General features: G+C 40.7%; 1 protein-coding gene, 3 non-coding genes and 1 pseudogene across 4 annotated transcripts; all 5 read right to left on the minus strand.

The window, feature by feature from the left end:
* Window positions 1–987, minus strand: part of LOC141321848 (uncharacterized) — a 26,288-nt pseudogene extending 25,301 nt beyond the window's left edge.
* Window positions 988–5,300: 4,313 nt separating this feature from the next.
* Window positions 5,301–5,373, minus strand: trnak-cuu (transfer RNA lysine (anticodon CUU)). The gene has a single exon. It is a non-coding gene; the product is annotated as a tRNA-Lys (tRNA).
* A 1,742-nt stretch (window positions 5,374–7,115) lies between these two features.
* trnan-guu (transfer RNA asparagine (anticodon GUU)) lies at window positions 7,116–7,189 on the minus strand. The gene has a single exon. It is a non-coding gene; the product is annotated as a tRNA-Asn (tRNA).
* A 1,132-nt stretch (window positions 7,190–8,321) lies between these two features.
* On the minus strand, window positions 8,322–8,462 carry LOC141283156 (U4 spliceosomal RNA). The gene has a single exon (XR_012338106.1). It is a non-coding gene; the product is annotated as a U4 spliceosomal RNA (small nuclear RNA).
* An 8,064-nt stretch (window positions 8,463–16,526) lies between these two features.
* On the minus strand, window positions 16,527–18,222 carry LOC141340380 (uncharacterized). The gene has a single exon (XM_073845332.1). It carries the CDS (start codon window positions 18,005–18,007, stop codon window positions 16,916–16,918), a length of 1,092 nt encoding a protein of 363 aa, XP_073701433.1. The 5' UTR covers window positions 18,008–18,222; the 3' UTR covers window positions 16,527–16,915.
* Window positions 18,223–18,533: the final 311 nt, after the last annotated feature.

Raw genomic sequence — 18,533 nt, forward strand, 5'->3', positions numbered from 1 at the left:
ACTCCTGTGCATGTTTTGAAAGTGCTAAAGAACAGAAAACAAAACTATACTATTAAATAAAACTGTCTTAATGTCCATGGCACTAGTGCACTCATTGCAAGTGCAAAAGAACAGAAAGCAGAAAACAATACACATAAATAAAACTTTATCCCCTTTATTTTTTGGACTCTTATGGATGGCACAGAGCTTGAAATGGTCTCTATCAGGCAACAACAATCTGGCCACTGGGCAAGTGGGGCAGTGGTGGTGAATGTATGCCTCTTCACGCTCTTCACCCCTGGAGTGAACCTGTGTCCAGCCTGCTCTGCTGTCTGGCAGCAAACACCACTCTCTTCTTATCGTAATCCAGCAGGTTCTGCCAACTATATTGCTCACCTAAGCAGAGAGAGCATATAATACAAGGCAAATGAGAAAACAAAACAAGTGGTAGTGTTAACATATGACAGATCAAGTAGAGAAACTGACCTGCTGGTTGGTGAGAGCCAGAGATGGCTGATTCCTGAGCTCCACAAGATACTCCGCAAGGCTGTCCACTTTGTCCAGCACACAAGCACTATCCAAAGCCTGTGAGAAAAATACAAACAAAAAGAAAAAAATGAAATGAACAACATTATGAGTACAGTGAAGTGGGACAAAAAAAACAACAACTAATAAATATATATATGTTTTTCTAGAAGTTTTTTTTTTGTCAACTTCAGACAAAAAGCTACAGGTCAGCACAAATTATTTTTTTCCCTAGAAATTTAACAATATTACATAAAACATAATTACAAACATACATTCAACAAGATATTTACATACCACAGACTCGTCAGGAGACGCTGAGGCACCTGGCGTGAAGGGGGCATCAGGCTGAGTAAAGGAAGGCACAGGCTGAGTGGAGGACAGAGAGAAGCTTGGGTCATCAGTAAGACTTGACACAAGTGTTTGGTCCTCCCCGAAGCCCTCGTCTTCTTTATCCTCGCCTTCATCCACATCCTCCAGCATGTTCTCTGTCTCTTCTGAGTCATGGGTCCACTACCAGGGGCTGTCTAGTCTGACCCAGGAGGTAGTCAACACCAAGCAGCTCTCCTATGAAAAAAAATAATAATAAAAGAAAACACACAAATACAGGATCAGTCAAAAGTTTGGACACATTACTATTTTTAATGTTTTTGAAAGAAGTGTCTTATGCTCATCAGTCCAGCATTTATTTAATAAAAAATACAAAAAAACATCAATAATATTATAAAATGTTAATAAAGTTTAAATTTACAGTTACATATACTTTAAATTTAATTTATTTCTGTCATCAACACTGAATATATTTAGCAATCATTTTAGAAATCATTAAAAAGTTAAATAAAGAACAGCATTAGAAATATAATAGAAAATCTTCTGTAACAATATACAGTACTGTTCAAAAGGTTTTTTTTTTTAAGAAATTAATGCTATTCTTTTTAACTTTTTAGTCATCAATGAATTCTGCAAAACATATCACAGTTTTCATTAAAAATAAAAATTAATACAAATATGCAGTACAAATTATTTTTCCTGTATTTTTGATCATATAAATGCAGGCTTAATAAGCCACTTCTTTCAAAAACATTAAATACAGTCATGTGTAAAAATGTTTGACAAATAATGTACACATACATATTCTACAATGAGATACAGGTAACTTTACCTTCTGGTAGAGGTTGTGCCACTTCTGCTGCCGTGGTGCTGGTCTGTTGCCTCCAGACGGACAAACCCCAGAGCTGGCAAAAGTCCTCAACCTGGCCATCCAGACGCACACTGTAAAAAACAACCTATAGAATCTACTCAATAAAATGGGGTAAACTGATGTAACAATTTGCACAGTTTGTTTGGGTAGATTCTATCCTATATATCTGAGTAAAGAATACCTGAATTGATCAGCTAAGACAAACTAAAAAAAGTAGGTAAAGTCTACACAGCAAAAAGCCCAGTATTAAATGAACTCTCCCAATAGTTTGAGTCCATACTCAGAGTATTAAAATGAACACTGAAGCAGTGTTAGAGTTATTGAGGTAATTAAGTTATTCATTGAGTGGTGATTGACCATTATTATATACCTGATGTTAAAAAGCAGAATCACCAAAAGGAGAAAATCTAATTTTGTAAGTCACCATTATAGTGGTCAGTGTTAGCATTAGTTTAGCTCTTTACCATTAACTTCTTAACATTAGGTTTTGTTTGGGTGCTCTAATTGAGTTATAACGGTCAGAAAAACCAGGAGAAATTAGATTATGTGGTGTTGAACATGCTTTGACAAAGTCATAATATAATGACCTGAATAACTGAGTTATATTTTATTTGTTAATTACACTGGATTAATCAGAGAGGTGTTTTTGAAGCTTATTTTGACAAAAATATTCACATATTTTAGATATAGACACACAGACATCAACAATCAGCATGAGAATCACAACAATGGTGACCATCAAAAACGTATGTTGTAGCCAATCAAAACTCATCCGTGTCTCCCATCATGCATTGCGGCATGAATAAATTATGAGCTGATTATTTCCGTGATGTTTAGAGATGATCTGTTTCTGAATATGCTGTTCGTCACCATTGTTGAGATTCATATGCTGATTCCTGATGTCAGTGTGTGCCTAAAAGAGCAACTTTTCTAATTTTTTTGATCAGAGGAACTTGTAAAAATGCCAATAAAAAAAAAGCTTTATTATTTTTTGCTGCTGTGAAACCCCAATGCAGTTGTAATAAACAAAGAATATAGAACTGAAAGACTAGACTCTAAACGATTCCAGTGGCTCAAATTAAGCTTAATTTAAACCAGAATTATCACCACTGCATGACTTTTGCTCTTTAGCTTGTCTGGCTGGTTTAGCTAAACAGCTAAACAAAACTTAATGCTAAAAAGCTATAGGTCAAGAGCCCAACTAATGCTAACACTGACCACTATAATGGTGACATAAAAATTTTGTCACCATTAAAGTCTTCAATCATTTTCAATCACCACTCAATGAATCACTTAATTACCTGATTAGCTTTGACACTGCTTCAGTGTTGATTTTAACACTCTGAGTATGGACTCAAATAAACTCCCGGGAGAGTTCATTTAATACTGCGCTTTTTGCTGTGTAGACTTTACCTACTTTTTTTTTTGTTTTTCTTAGCTGATAAATTCAGGTATTCTTTACTCAGATATATAGGATAGAATCTACCCAAACAAACTGTGTAAATTGTTACATCAGTTTACCCCATTTTATTGAGTAGATTCTTAAATTCAGGTATTCTTTACTCAGATATATAGGACAGAATCTACCCAAACAAACTGAGTGCAAATTGTTACATCAGTTTACCTCATTTTATTGAGTAGATTCTATAGGTTGTTTTTTACAGTGCACAAACCCCAGAGCTGGCAAAAGTCCTCAACCTGGCCATCCACTCGCCATCACCCATGACCTTGTGGCTCTTTGGCTTAGTGCTCATCTAAATATAATAGGAAAATAATAGTCAGTAATGTGCATTTTGCAGGTATTGGACAACTACACAAATGTTTTTAATTTATTTTTAATGATACAAAGCTAACTAAATAATGGCACCCATTACAACAATACATTATTTTATTGCTAATAAAGAAAAACAAGGTTACACATTTATTTAAAGGTGTTACACTACAATTATACATATAAGTATTTGAATATTAAATTACCATACAGTTACTAAAGGGGTAAGATTATTGTTTTGTTTGGTTTACAGTTAGTTGAATCCAATTACACATAATTTACTGTTATTACTATAGTAACTACATAAAGCATGTATTAATGACAATGTGAAATAAAGTACATTGTTAGTTAAAAGCTGTGGTTATACATGATATGATAATCAATCTGAGAAAAAAAAAAAACCAAACAAAGAACATAGTAAGTAAACTTTATAAACCATGTTTAATTTTTGTAAGGGATGTCTATATAACATTGAATTTTCATTTCAATTATTATTTGTAGCACTTGCATCTGTTTATATAAATAGTAATCCATCTGCAAACACAAAACTTGATTACTACATTCACACATAGCAAAATCACATTAAATGGTAATTAGAAATGTCTACAACTAAACATATTTTTAAATCCAAATCAAACTTTAAATAGAATAAATGTGTTTACTATGCAAAATTACAGGCAAATGGTGTTTTATATGTGAGATTATAGGCAAATCATGAAAACAAAACATGATTATTACACTTTCACTTTAGTAAAAGCATGGTAAATTACTTGTTTTTTTCATTCATATTTTAATTTATAGTAAGACTGTGTTTACACTTAAAGAACGAGTAAACTGAGTTTAATAAGTACGATTATAGGCACAATTGTGTTTAATATGTGAGATTATAGGCAAGGAAACATGATTACTACACTTTCACTATAGTAAAGCCATGGTAAATGACGACAAACACAAGCACAACGTTTTTTGTTGTTGCTATTCATTCAGATTTTCATTTATAGTAAGACTGTGTTCATACAGTTGTAATCGATCAGCCAAAAACACAACATGGTTACTACGATTCACTATAGTAAAAACACGGTAAACTGTCATAAGGAATGACTGCACTTACAGCTGAAACACGTTTTTTCCCCCATTTAAATAGAACTTAAGAACGTGTAAATAGACTTTAGAAAGTAAGATTACATTTAAACGGTGTTTCATTATGGGCAATTCGCGAGTCAAAAGTTTGTGAACACAAAACACAGATGAATGACGGACGAAAACGTAACGAGTTACCAATTGAGAACATTGTAAACAGAGAGAAAGAAAGAAGAAAACATGTATTACTTACATTGAAAAGTTATCCTATATTCCGTTCGTCTGATTTTTGAACCTGACTTAGAATGAAACTAAGCATGGTGAGTGGCTCTCAACAAAGGAGCTCGAGCGATGCGATTGGCACCTCGTCCATTCTCACAATGGACGGCGAGCGACGCGATTGGCTCTCATCCATTCTCACAATGGACGGCGAGCGACGCGATTGGCTCTCGTCCATTCTCACAATGGACGGCGAGATCGGCGATTGGACGAGGAGACGGCCGCGGAAACAGACGATCCTGCTCCAGGTAGCGCCACAGAGACAGCCGCTGTGGCTTGCTGCCGCCGGATCACCGGTGTAAAAGCAAGGGTTAGGGTTAGTGATAGGGATTAAAATCGCTCGCACTAACAGCGACATCTGTTTTGAAAGATGTTTCCGGAGCTCGCAAAATCCACTCAGCCTGCGCGGCGAATGGGCACGCTGGAGCCCGCCACCCTTTTGGGAAGAAAGAGAGTCAACAGAGCCGCCCAACGTGGGGCTCGAACCCACGACCCTGAGATTAAGAGTCTCATGCTCTACCGACTGAGCTAGCCGGGCTGGTTGTGGGCTTCTTCACTGGGTCGGACCCAGTTTTCATCGGCCCCCAAATTACACAGGCGAAACGGAGGCTCTCGCGTTGTGCGAGACTGTCGAGCCCTCCCCGTGGGTAGGGCTTAGAGCAGGCTTAGAGTTTTCTTCTGTCGGTTTTGACCCAATCTATTTTTGGGAAGCGCAGTTTGACCCAGCAGTGCGGGCCAACAACACGTTCTGTTTTGCCGCGTGAAGGCGGGTCAATGCTTTGGACAGCGTATGGTTGAGATGTGATTTTCCACCAATTTGGGGCACCTTTCTTAAGGAAATCAAGGATGATTTGATGGGAAATGGCAAACTGCTGTAGCGTTTGGCTAACAAGCCAAAGCTACAAAGGATGTACCGGTGCCCGGTGAAAGCACAGCAGCAGCTGAAAAGGTCCGCAGCATGGCCTCTCTCAGTCAGCAAGGGGGCGGGGAGGCCGAGTGGTTAAGGCGATGGACTGCTAATCCCATCCTTGTCGTTCGGTTCCTTTAGCACTGGACCTTAATCTAGGTCCTGGGGACCCCATGCTGAACTTTTTGTGTGTCCTCCTTATCTAACACACTCAGTTCAGTTCTTTGAGTTCTCTACTAATGAGCTGATGATCTGAATCTGGAGTGCTAAATAAAAGACGCCACGTAATATGACGAGGTGGCCGAGTGGTTAAGGCGATGGACTGCTAATCCATTGTGCTCTGCACGCGTGGGTTGGAATCCCATCCTCGTCGTTCGGTACATTTAGCAGTGATCCTCGGTCCTGGGGACCCCACTCTGCAATTTTTGTGTGTCTTCCCTATCTGACACACTCAGTTCAGTTCACCGAGCGCTCTACTAATGAGCTGGTGGTCTGAATCGGGAGTGTTAAACAAAAGGACCGTGCAAAACGAAAGGTGGTCGAGTGGTTAAGGCGATGCAAGGCTAGTCCGTTGTGCTCGGCACGCCTTGGTTTGTGTGGGTTCGAATCCCATCCTCTTCATTTGATGCTTTAGCACCACTGAGAGCCCACCGGAACAGACAGGCCCAACCTGTTTACGATGGGTAGCGGCGAGCTGTGACTGTGCTGTAGTTTATTGATAACTGCCGCAAAGTCTTGAGAACATATTGACAAAACAACAAGTCTTCTGGCTCCGGCACGCTATGATCGGTGGACACCTCTTTGACGAGGACCAACAACCAGCCACGCCAATAAAAGGAAACAAAACGAAGCAAGACTATCTTTCTCAACAAGCCTCCAGAGAGACTGGCAAAAATTGCCGATGCTGACTGTATTTCAAGTCATCCCGGTGGGGTATTGGGTATTGACTTTGTGGCAACATGGAACTTTTGCATCTACATTAATATTAGTCTGTTTCTTCTTATTCTGAGGTCACCGTAGCCACCAGATCCATTCTGTATTCCGATCTGATGGTCACTACAGTCCCCCGGTTCCAGTCCGTACCAAGAGCAGATAGTGGATCAGCACCTTCAGCCGAATGTCAGCGGAAACTATGTCAACTAGATGAGCCCCAGAGACAGATCATCAGTAAAGAAGGCATCCACATGCCACAGCAAACTACTCGAGCTGGTGAAAATGTTCACCAAACACCCGCCGCTGAATTCTTTTAAAACAAGCCAGCTTATTGAAGGTGCACAAGATAAACGCCCTGAGAAAGCTGTGCCTCGCAACCCTAAGAATGGCATAGGCGTTAGTGGACACCTGACGCGCGTGCAAAACTCCGGCATTTCACACGTCCCTGGGTGGGCTCGAACCACCAACCTTTCGGTTAACAGCCGAACGCGCTAACCGATTGCGCCACAGAGACAGCCGCTGTTGCTTGCTGCCGCCGGATCACCGGTGTAAAAGCAAGGGTTAGGGTTAGTGATAGGGATTAAAATCGCTCGCACTAACAGCGACATCTGTTTTGAAAGATGTTTCCGGAGCTCGCAAAATCCACTCAGCCTGCGCGGCGAATGGGCACGCTGGAGCCCGCCACCCTTTTGGGAAGAAAGAGAGTCAACAGGGCCGCCCAACGTGGGGCTCGAACCCACGACCCTGAGATTAAGAGTCTCATGCTCTACGGACTGAGCTAGCCGGGCTGGTCGTGGGCTTCTTCACCGGGTCGGACCCAGTTTTCATCGGCCCCCAAATTACACAGGCGAAACGGAGGCTCTCGCGTTGTGCGAGACTGTCGAGCCCTCCCCGTGGGTAGGGCTTAGAGCAGGCTTAGAGTTTTCTTCTGTCGGTTTTGACCCAATCTATTTTTGGGAAGCGCAGTTTGACCCAGCAGTGCGGGCCAACAACACGTTCTGTTTTGCTGCGTGAAGGCGGGTCAATGCTTTGGACAGCGTATGGTTGAGATGTGATTTTCCACCAATTTGGGGCACCTTTCTTAAGGAAATCAAGGATGATTTGATGGGAAATGGCAAACTGCTGTAGCGTTTGGCTAACAAGCCAAAGCTACAAAGGATGTACCGGTGCCCCGTCGTCCGAGCAGAATCCACATTCGGCCGTAATCGGAGGTTACTACTAACGTTCGATTGTGTCTCATAGGGAGTTTGACGCAGGGCCTCAGTGGAAAACAGGCCCTCGGCGGCTGAAACAAAAGACGAAGAAGGCATCCACATGCACATGATTCAGGAGTGTTAAACAAAGAAACCACGCAAGATGACGAGGTGGTCCAGCGGTTAAGGCGGTGGAAGGCTAATACATTGTGCTCGACATGCACTGGAAGCTTTAGCGCCACTGAGAGCCCACCGGACCAGACAGGCCCAACCTGTTTACGATGGGTAACGGTGAGCTGTAATTGCGCTGCAGTTTAATGATACCCGTCTTGAGGACATATTTACAAAACAACAAGCCTTCTGGCTCTGGCGCTCAATCATCAGCAGACACCTTTTCAACGAGAAGCAAAACCTAAACGAAACAAGACTACTTTTTCTCAACAATACTCTAAGCCTCCAGAGAGGCTAGCAAAAATTGCCAAAGCTGACTGTATTTCAAGTCATCCTGGCGGGGTATTGGGTAAAGTTTTCAACCAGCAATGATCGCGCCTCGGATAAACCTCACAGGCTACAATATTGCCTCTGCGAAAGAATGCCGGCGACGGTCGTGACCTTTTCAGGCACCAACGTGGATGTGAACCGACAAGGTGGTAGCAAGCTTTAAACTGCCGCACAAACAGTCTCCTGGCACGGGTTGCTGCACCGTGTTTCTACGGAACAGATTAGAGGTGTGTAAAAGACGGCTCATTCACTATTCCCTCTGTGCTCAAAACAGCCTGCTGAAAGCACAGCAGCAGCTGAAAAGGTCCGCAGCATGGCCTCTCTCAGTCAGCAAGGGGGCGGGGAGGCCGAGTGGTTAAGGCGATGGACTGCTAATCCCATCCTTGTCGTTCGGTTCCTTTAGCACTGGACCTTAATCTAGGTCCTGGGGACCCCATGCTGAACTTTTTGTGTGTCCTCCTTATCTAACACACTCAGTTCAGTTCTTTGAGTTCTCTACTAATGAGCTGATGATCTGAATCGGGAGTGCTAAATAAAAGACGCCACGTAATATGACGAGGTGGCCGAGTGGTTAAGGCGATGGACTGCTAATCCATTGTGCTCTGCACGTGTGGGTTGGAATCCCATCCTCGTCGTTCGGTACATTTAGCAGTGATCCTCGGTCCTGGGGACCCCACTCTGCAATTTTTGTGTGTCTTCCCTATCTGACACACTCAGTTCAGTTCACCGAGCGCTCTACTAATGAGCTGGTGGTCTGAATCGGGAGTGTTAAACAAAAGGACAGCGCAAAACGAAAGGTGGTCGAGTGGTTAAGGCGATGCAAGGCTAGTCCGTTGTGCTCGGCACGCCTTGGTTTGTGTGGGTTCGAATCCCATCCTCTTCATTTGATGCTTTAGCACCACTGAGAGCCCACCGGAACAGACAGGCCCAACCTGTTTACGATGGGTAGCGGCGAGCTGTGACTGTGCTGTAGTTTATTGATAACTGCCGCAAAGTCTTGAGAACATATTGACAAAACAACAAGTCTTCTGGCTCCGGCACGCTATGATCGGTGGACACCTCTTTGACGAGGACCAACAACCAGCCACGCCAATAAAAGGAAACAAAACGAAGCAAGACTATCTTTCTCAACAAGCCTCCAGAGAGACTGGCAAAAATTGCCGATGCTGACTGTATTTCAAGTCATCCCGGTGGGGTATTGGGTATTGACTTTGTGGCAACATGGAACTTTTGCATCTACATTAATATTAGTCTGTTTCTTCTTATTCTGAGGTCACCGTAGCCACCAGATCCATTCTGTATTCCGATCTGATGGTCACTACAGTCCCCCGGTTCCAGTCCGTACCAAGAGCAGATAGTGGATCAGCACCTTCAGCCGAATGTCAGCGGAAACTATGTCAACTAGATGAGCCCCAGAGACAGATCATCAGTAAAGAAGGCATCCACATGCCACAGCAAACTACTCGAGCTGGTGAAAATGTTCACCAAACACCCGCCGCTGAATTCTTTTAAAACAAGCCAGCTTATTGAAGGTGCACAAGATAAACGCCCTGAGAAAGCTGTGCCTCGCAACCCTAAGAATGGCATAGGCGTTAGTGGACACCTGACGCGCGTGCAAAACTCCGGCATTTCACACGTCCCTGGGTGGGCTCGAACCACCAACCTTTCGGTTAACAGCCGAACGCGCTAACCGATTGCGCCAAAGCTGGGGAACAATAGTCTGTTAAGGGGGGGGGGGGGAGAAGAGGAAGGAGGGGAAGAAGGGGGGGGGGAAAGAGAAAAAGAAAGAAAAAAGAGAGGAAAAAGGAAAAAATGAAGAGAAAAGAAATAAAAGGAAATTTTATCCCTTTGTCCTTCAAAGCAATATTTTTGGAGTGTATATTTACAATAAATTATCTGAAAAAAAATATGTTTTCTCTATTTTCCTATACATTTATATGGGAGTAAGGTTGATCACAAATTCCCAGTTCATATTACACTGTTGCCATAAATTAAAGTGTTTACTGAATGTTTTATTTATCAGTAATTATCCCATAAATGATGTCCATATGAATGAAATTATTTCTGAAATGACAAATTAATATTAAATTAGATTTTTATTACTGATTATTGATATTATATTCAGTTTTTGCACTTTTAGTTTAAATATATTTCTGCTGAAGTTATGTTCTAAAACTTACAGTACAAAAATAGTCAATTTATTTATTAAATAATCCTCAAATTTATCAACATTTTTAAGTGGGCCTATAACTGTTTAATGATACTGTAACAATGACGAACAAAAAGAGTTATTTAATCAAGAACAAACTTTTATTTTTCAATCAGTCACAGCCAATTATTCATTATTCCTTTTTTTACATTTTTATTCTTATAGTTACTATGTTGCATTTGCAGAAAACAGAACTATACATACAAATAAAACTGTCCAATGTCCATGGCTCTTGTGCATTAACTGCAAGTGAAAAGAACAGAAAGCACAGAACAATACAAATGAATAAAACTTTAAAATATTAATGACTCCTGTGCATGTTTTGCAAGTGCTAAAGAACAGAAAACAAAACTATACTTTTAAATAAAACTGTCTTAATGTCCATGGCACTAGTGCATTCATTGCAAGCAGTGGTGGCTGGTGCTAAAAATTTTTAGGGGGGCACACACAAAATAAATCACATTGTTAATACAGGCTTTATTATCAGTAAAGTAATCATTAAACATTTGTAATCATCCAAAAAAATATTAGCCATTTATATTAATGTGATTCAGAGATGAAGGCCATAATACTAATATTATCCACACGAGGGAGCCACAGGATAAATCTCAGTTTAAAGACAGTGAAAATAAATTGATTTGTAGTAAAACATTGCATATAAATTAATTTTCATAAAGTTATATATAGTCCGATATAATAAGTAACTGTTATGCAAAAACTGTAAATACTAAATACTTGTAGACCATTAATTGTTTTGACCTAATTACAATGGTATTGACAATATATTTGTCCAGTTGGTAGACATAACTGAATGTATGTCCAATTAAAGAAGGAACACTATCTATCTATCTATCTATCTATCTATCTATCTATCTATCTATCTATCTATCTATCTGTCTATCTGTGTGTGTGTGTGTGTGTGTGTGTGTGTGTGTGTGTGTGTATACGAATATATATAAATAATATTGTGCTTATAATAATACTAACATAAACACTCACAGTTTACTTGAAAAAAGACGTCTATTGTGTAACTGCATCATCTACATAAACCATTGTGCTTGTACCCCGACGATCGAGTTAAACTGCATTGTTTCAGTTACTCTCTGTGTAGTTGTCCACAACGCTTTGGTGACGGGACTTTGAAATAACAAACAGGGAAAACGATAAAAGGCATGACTTTACATGACTTTATCCAAGCTCCATGTTTCGTAAGATTGTTTTATTTTTTGCTTCATTTGAACGGCTTGTGATCTCACCGAATTTGGTGGAAATTGCTCTTCGCTCGTTAAGTTCGCCATCATTACTCTGATTGACCGTGCCTCAAAAGAAAAAACAACAACAACTTAAATCTCGCGGTATTTTCTGCTGCTTGGGGCAGAATTTTCAGCGCCCCAAAACCATAAAATTCTGAGAGACTGATTGGCCGCATATTTATTAATTTACCCTAGCAACAGTACATGACTGGCTATTTGGCTGAACTGCAGGGGCGCTTTTTCTCAGCGCCCCATGACAGAAACGATACAAGTCTGTCTGTGGAAATTCACTGGTGAATGAATGTCACTAGGTGGGAAATGTTGTATATGTTTTCATATCACATGTAGGCACATGCAGGCACATGCCACAGCCATATCACCCTGCAGCCCAAGACCGGTTGCTCACTGAAGCTAAGCAGGGCTGAGCCTGGTCAGTACCTGGATGGGAGACCTCCTGGGAAAACTAGGTTGCTGTTGGAAGAGGTGTTAGTGAGGCCAGCAGGGGGTGCTCACCCTGTGGTCCATGTGGGTCCTAATGCCCCAGTATAGTGATGGGGACACTATACTGTAAAAAGCACCGTCCTTCGGATGAGACGTTACAGTTTTTTACAGACGCTAGGACACATTTCTCTATACTTAGGTCACTTCTGCAAAACTCTTCACACAGTGAGCACAACAGAAGTCTATGTGGGCTAAACTGAGGATCAATTATCATTGTTTTGGCACAAAATGCATTCAATGACTACATCTCTCAAATTTCATGAATTCTTTTCTCACTCAGACACAACAACTGCCAAAAATCTTTGTGCGTACAGGACATTTTGCACATGCTTACTGTTTTCAAAACTGTTAAACTTATGTTCAAAACAATAATATAATGCAAAACTGAATAAGACAGCAAAAGTCAACAGCAATATTTTATTGAAACATATTTCAAATCTAAAAATGCGAGTAGATTAGCATTATTATTGTATCTGTATCAGTGGATGGTGTGTATACAAATTCTTGTATTTTGGAATTACTTAGTGCAAAAAAATAAAAATAAATAAACAACATAAAATATTGACAAATTCTGCATCATGTCTGATTCATTCCAGTAACATATTGCAGTTATAAACAGAGATGTGTCCTTGTTTTACCCAAGAAAACACTGTGTAATGCTCCATGTTGTTAGTGTTTTTTAGCTCATTGTTTTGTGGGTGACAAAGTGTATTTGTCGGCTGTCAACCTTTGCTAGTGTTCTGGAAGAATGAGTTTATTTGAGACCTGAATAAAGTGTTTTGGTAGTTGTTGTGCATTTTGAATGTGAAATGAACTGCTTTGCCAAGCTGAAAGTCGGTTAGGAGAATTGTGTGAAGAGTTTTGCAAAAGTGACCTAAGTATTGAGAAATGTGTCCTAGCGTCTGTAAAAAACTGTAAACCGAGGTCCTGACTCTCTGTGGTCATAAAAAAATCCCATGGCACTTCTCGTAAAAGAGTAGGGGTGTAACCCCGGTGTCCTGGCCAAATTCCCTCCACTGGCCCTAGTCAATCATGGCCTCCGAATAATCCCCTTTCATTGAATTGGCTATATCACTCTCTCCTCTCCACCTGTAGCTGGTGTGTGGTGAGCGCACCGGCGCCGTTGTACTGTGGCTGCCGACGCATCATCCAAGTGGATGCTGCACACTGGTGGTGGTTGAGGAGAGAACCCCCATATGATTGTAAAGCGCTTTGGGTGTACGGCAATACACAATGAAAGTGCTATATAAATGCATCATTCATTCATTCACATACTGGTGGGTAAAACCGAATTAAAAAACTTAATTTGTAAAAATACATTTTACATTTTTAGCCCCTTTTATCAGGGAGGGCGGTGCCCCAGCGCCCCCTATGGGCCGGCCGCCACTGATTGCAAGTGCAAAAGAACAGAAAGCAGAAAACAATACACATAAATAAAACTTTATCCCCTTTATTTTTTGGACTCTTATGGATGGCACAGAGCTTGAAATGGTCTCTATCAGGCGACAACAGTCTGGCCACTGGGCAAGTGGGGCAGTGGTGGTGAATGTATGCTTCTTCACGCTCTCCACCCCTGGAGTGAACCTGTGTCCAGCCTGCTCTGGTGTCTGGCAGCAAACATCACTCTCTTCTTATCGTAATCCAGCAGGTTCTGCCAACTATATTGGAACGGGAGATTTTTTTTTGAGTAAATGTAGGAACGTAGTAAAGACAGCCACCGTTTCCAAACCAGGTGTATTTTGCAAATAATAATTACAAAGTGTCAGAGCAAGTTGAATTAGTGCAATCTGATGGTGTGTATGTGTGTGTGTGTGTGTAGTCTCTCAGCGTACTGTACAGTATATACAAGAGTTCAGATCGGTTTCACCAGAAGTCTTTTTATCTTCCAAAAGCCAAATTTACAAAGCGCTGACTGTTTAAATGTCCTTCAAGGTAAGTTTCCCAAAACAAAAAAAGTATACTCCACAAGATGACTCAGTCACAGGGGGAGAAAAAATAGCCAACAAAAGAAGTAATCCACAGGATCAGTCAACAGGTACTGTTTCTAAACTTTTTGAGCGATGCCTCTGCTGAATGCCTGTTCCATATATGCATAACGCAAAACAATTCCCGCCTAGATGACGCAACGTCATGTGACGATAACAGGGGCCAGGGGAGATAACAGCACACAGGGTAAAGCAATAAACATAATAGACACTTATCGCCTTCTTATTGGCAAGCAATCATATAAATAAACTTCCCCTTATATGGCTACAATACAAAGTAAACTGCAAAAACTATTGGTTAGTAATAGATGCATGAATAAGAAGAATTCTTCAAAATTCAGGATGAAATCGAATCCCATTAAACTCCTGTTGAAATGATCATACATCATATTTATGCCTTGTCCTATAAGACAATCCTATGAGGCAATCCCTAATACAATCCTTTAGGAATGGTTCCAAAATATGATTACTACCGCCTTCCACAAAGCCGCCAATGTTGGTGGAAGAAGTGAGCAAGTAACTGATCTGTACATTAAATCCATGCACACTGAATTAACTCAAATTTAAAAATTGATTCTGATAAAGAATCAAATCTAAAATTCAGGAAAATTGATTTAGAATTAATAGTTTATGTTTCTTAACCATTCATCCACCGAAGTGGTTAACTCAATATACCTTCTCAATTCCGAGGTTTATATTATGCTCATGGTCAGGAGCATAAATAAACTGAATTATTACTTTAGGAAATTAAAGCCAGGTAGCTTGATCTGGGCAAAGATGAAACTTTGTGAACATAAAAGTCAAGACACCTCTTTTAAATGAAACAATGATTTATTGAACTACTCTAGGATACAAAATCTATTCTACTAAAACATAAACACACATACACAGACATTCACACGCGCACTCATACAGTTTCAAAGATGGTAAACTACGGATTTTAAGAACCCCAAAGTCGTAGTATTGCTACTAGTTCTCAAATCGCAACCTTAGAAAACCACAAAAGCAAAGATTTCACTTAAATGACTAGGTACCAGATTCAACAAGAATGGGAGACCTTGTTTACTTGCGCTCGTGCCAGAATGGGGATTCCCTCTGTGGGCTCGTCTCGGCAGAGATTCTGGTTGGTTGCTGGTCGGTCTTTGGATGACGTCGTCGGGTATCCTTCGAAGTTGGGGGTTGGGCAACGGGAGTATCCGGGCCGCGGTTGCCTGGTTACCCATGTTCTGGAGTTCTTGTAGTTGGAATGAGCAGGCGATCTTCTGCAGAGGAGAGCTACAAGTCTTTTCAGGGCGCTTGGACGCTTCTCGCTCAGTTCAGGCAGTTTGAGCACTAGATAGTTCTGTAGAGTTTGCTGGCACAATCCCGTGCTTGGTCAGAGGGCGAGTGCAGATGAAAAGCACTCAAACCACAAGAGATGAAAGGCATTGAGCGAGACACAAGGCCAAGAACTATTTAGAGCATGGGATTTGAAACGGGCCGCTAAGCACGTCCCATGATGCTAGGATCCAATTGGATATTGCTGCGGGGCAGAGCTACGCCCCTGGGCTGTTCCTTCTGAGGTATAACTCAAAATGACACTATCTCTGCAAGTTTTGTTATTAACTTCAATAAACTATTGCAATGCATAAAATATACACAATATCAATTTCTCATTCATTCAGACAAGCTGCATTCGTCAAGATCATTCATTCAACACACATTTGGCAACTTGTGTTGCTAAGGTACGCAAGGCATAGAAAAAGACACGATTACATCGCAAGCATTGAATAGCATTGAATTCTTTCCCTTTTGAATCATATTTGCTAGCGCATTTGTTGAGCGCATGTTGTGAGTCCTGTTTTAAGGAAGGTGGGGGAAACACCATGCTGCTCAAAAAGGGGTAAGGGGGAGTTCAGCGGCCGGGATGGCCAGTCTGGAGTCAATCATTTTCCTTTGTTCATTCCTAACTCAATTTGTGATAACTTAGGTCACGAGTGAGTGGACAACTGGTTCTTTTGGAGGATCTCGGGGGGGGTCATTAGTTTGGCTAGGGGTGACAGTTTTCCCACTCGTTATCCCCCTGATGGGATTATCTTTTATTGCTGCTTTGTTCCCTGGGGTGATAGCGCGATCACCAGACGAAGTTTGGCGTAGACAGAGTGGCGCTTCTCACAGTTTTCTCATGCCAATTGGTCAGGATAAAAGATTATTTGTTCTTCCTCGGAGCGTGATGACTTGATCGTTATTTGCGCTTTGCATAACCGAAATCCTACAACAATAAAGTGTACCATGGACAAAACACATTGCTTTATAATGTGAATTAGAATTTCTATCATTGTAGGAGCCTCGTATAGGATTCTTATTGGAATCCTTTAAGATTGTTTTGACAAGGGAATATTTTGCAGATTCTGAAAGGGGGATGTACACTTTTGACCTCAACTGTAATTGTAGTTGCAACAATGTGGTTGCCGAGAAACAAAGAGGTCTATGTTCGTAGAGTAATTTACAGCATTTTTGATTGTGGCTCAACCAATCAGAATCAAGGACCGGAACTATCCGTTCTAGAAATTTTGTTTGAAACTCTGTCCATACTAAGGGGATCTGTTAGGCTTCTCTTTATTGTAAATTTTTAATGTGCCTGTCAATGCTTCCTTTTTGACTGAAACTGTTTCCACACTGTTTGCATGTGTAAGGCTTCTCACCAGTGTGAATTCTCATGTCAATGTTAAGGTATCTTTTTTGAGTGAAACTCTTTCCACACTGTTGGCATGTGTAAGGCTTCTCTCCAGTGTGAAATCTCATGTGTCTGTTAAGGTTTACTTTTTCAGTGAAACTCTTTCCACACTGTTTACATGTGTACGGCTTCTTTCCAGTGTGAACTCTCATGTGTCTGTTAAGGTCTCCTTTTTGACTGAAACTCTTTCCACACTGTTTGCATGAGTAAGGCTTCTCTCCAGTGTGTAATCTCATGTGTCTGTTAAGGTTTCCTTTATCAGTGAAACTCTTTTCACACTGTTTGCATGAGTAAGGCTTTTCTCCAGTGTGAATTGTCATGTGTCTGTTAAGGTGTTCTTTTTCAGTGAAACTCTTTCCACACTGTTTGCACGTGTAAGGTTTCTCTCCAGTGTGAAATTTCATGTGTCTGTTAAGGTTTCCTTTATCAGTAAAGCTCTTTCCACACTGTTGGCACGTGTGAGGCTTCTCTCCAGTGTGAAATCTCATGTGTCTGTTAAGGCTTCTTTTTTCAGTGAAACTCTTTCCACACTGTTTGCATGTGTAAGGCTTCTCTCCAGTGTGTATTCTCATGTGACTTTTAAGGTGTGCTTGTTGTTTGAAACTCTTTCCACACTGTTTGCATGAGTAAGGCTTCTCTCCAGTGTGAAATCTCATGTGTCTGTTAAGGCTTCCTTTTTCAGTGAAACTCTTTCCACACTTTTGGCATGTGAAAGGCTTCTCTCCAGTGTGGCATCTCATGTGTCTGTTAAGGCTTCCTTTTTCAGTGCAACTCTTTCCACACTGTTTGCATGAGTAAGGCTTCTCTCCAGTGTGGCATCTCATATGTCTGTTAAGAATTCTTTTTTCAGTGAAACTCTTTCCACACTGTTTACATGTGTAAGGCTTCTCCCCAGTGTGAATTCTCATGTGACTTTTCAGGTGTGCTTGTTGTTTGAAATTCCTTCCACACTGACAGCAAGTGAAAATACTCATAGTTTCTGTCTTTTGAGCACTTTTTTGGTAAGAAGTCTTTTCAGACTCTAAAGAACAAAAAGATTTTTCTCCAGATATCAAATTATTAAGATTCTCAAACTGATCTTTCTCTTCAGTTTCATTCAGTACTTCTCTCTCCTTTTTCAGTGCTGTTAGGTTTAAGGTGGAAATACAAAGAGATAAAAGTTAACCCCAATTTAATGGCACAAAGCAATTAACATCACAACATGTAGATAAGTAATGCATGTATGCTAGATCCTATTCCAGGGTCTCCAAACCTGATCCAGGTCGGCCGGTACCCTACAGAGATTAAGTTGTCTGTTATACAATTAATTAAATCTAGAAAATTACTGATCTAAATTATTATATATTATTTTTATGTCTCCTAGGGAATAAAATTTAACAAATTTAGAGAGAGACTAGGAAAAAAGAAAGGGGACAAACTCCCCACTTACCCATCAGATGAAAAATTCATCATAAAATAGTAATTTCTGAGGTTTTTATTAAGGGGGCAATTGTGTTAGCC

Source organism: Garra rufa, chromosome 1, assembly GCF_049309525.1.
Source record: "Garra rufa chromosome 1, GarRuf1.0, whole genome shotgun sequence".
Taxonomy (NCBI): domain Eukaryota; kingdom Metazoa; phylum Chordata; class Actinopteri; order Cypriniformes; family Cyprinidae; genus Garra; species Garra rufa.

What these genes read in the sequence shown, in the direction of transcription:
- LOC141340380 (XM_073845332.1), bottom strand. Translation starts at nt 18,007, where the DNA reads ATGAGTATTTTCACTTGCTGTCAGTGTGGAAGGAATTTCAAACAACAA.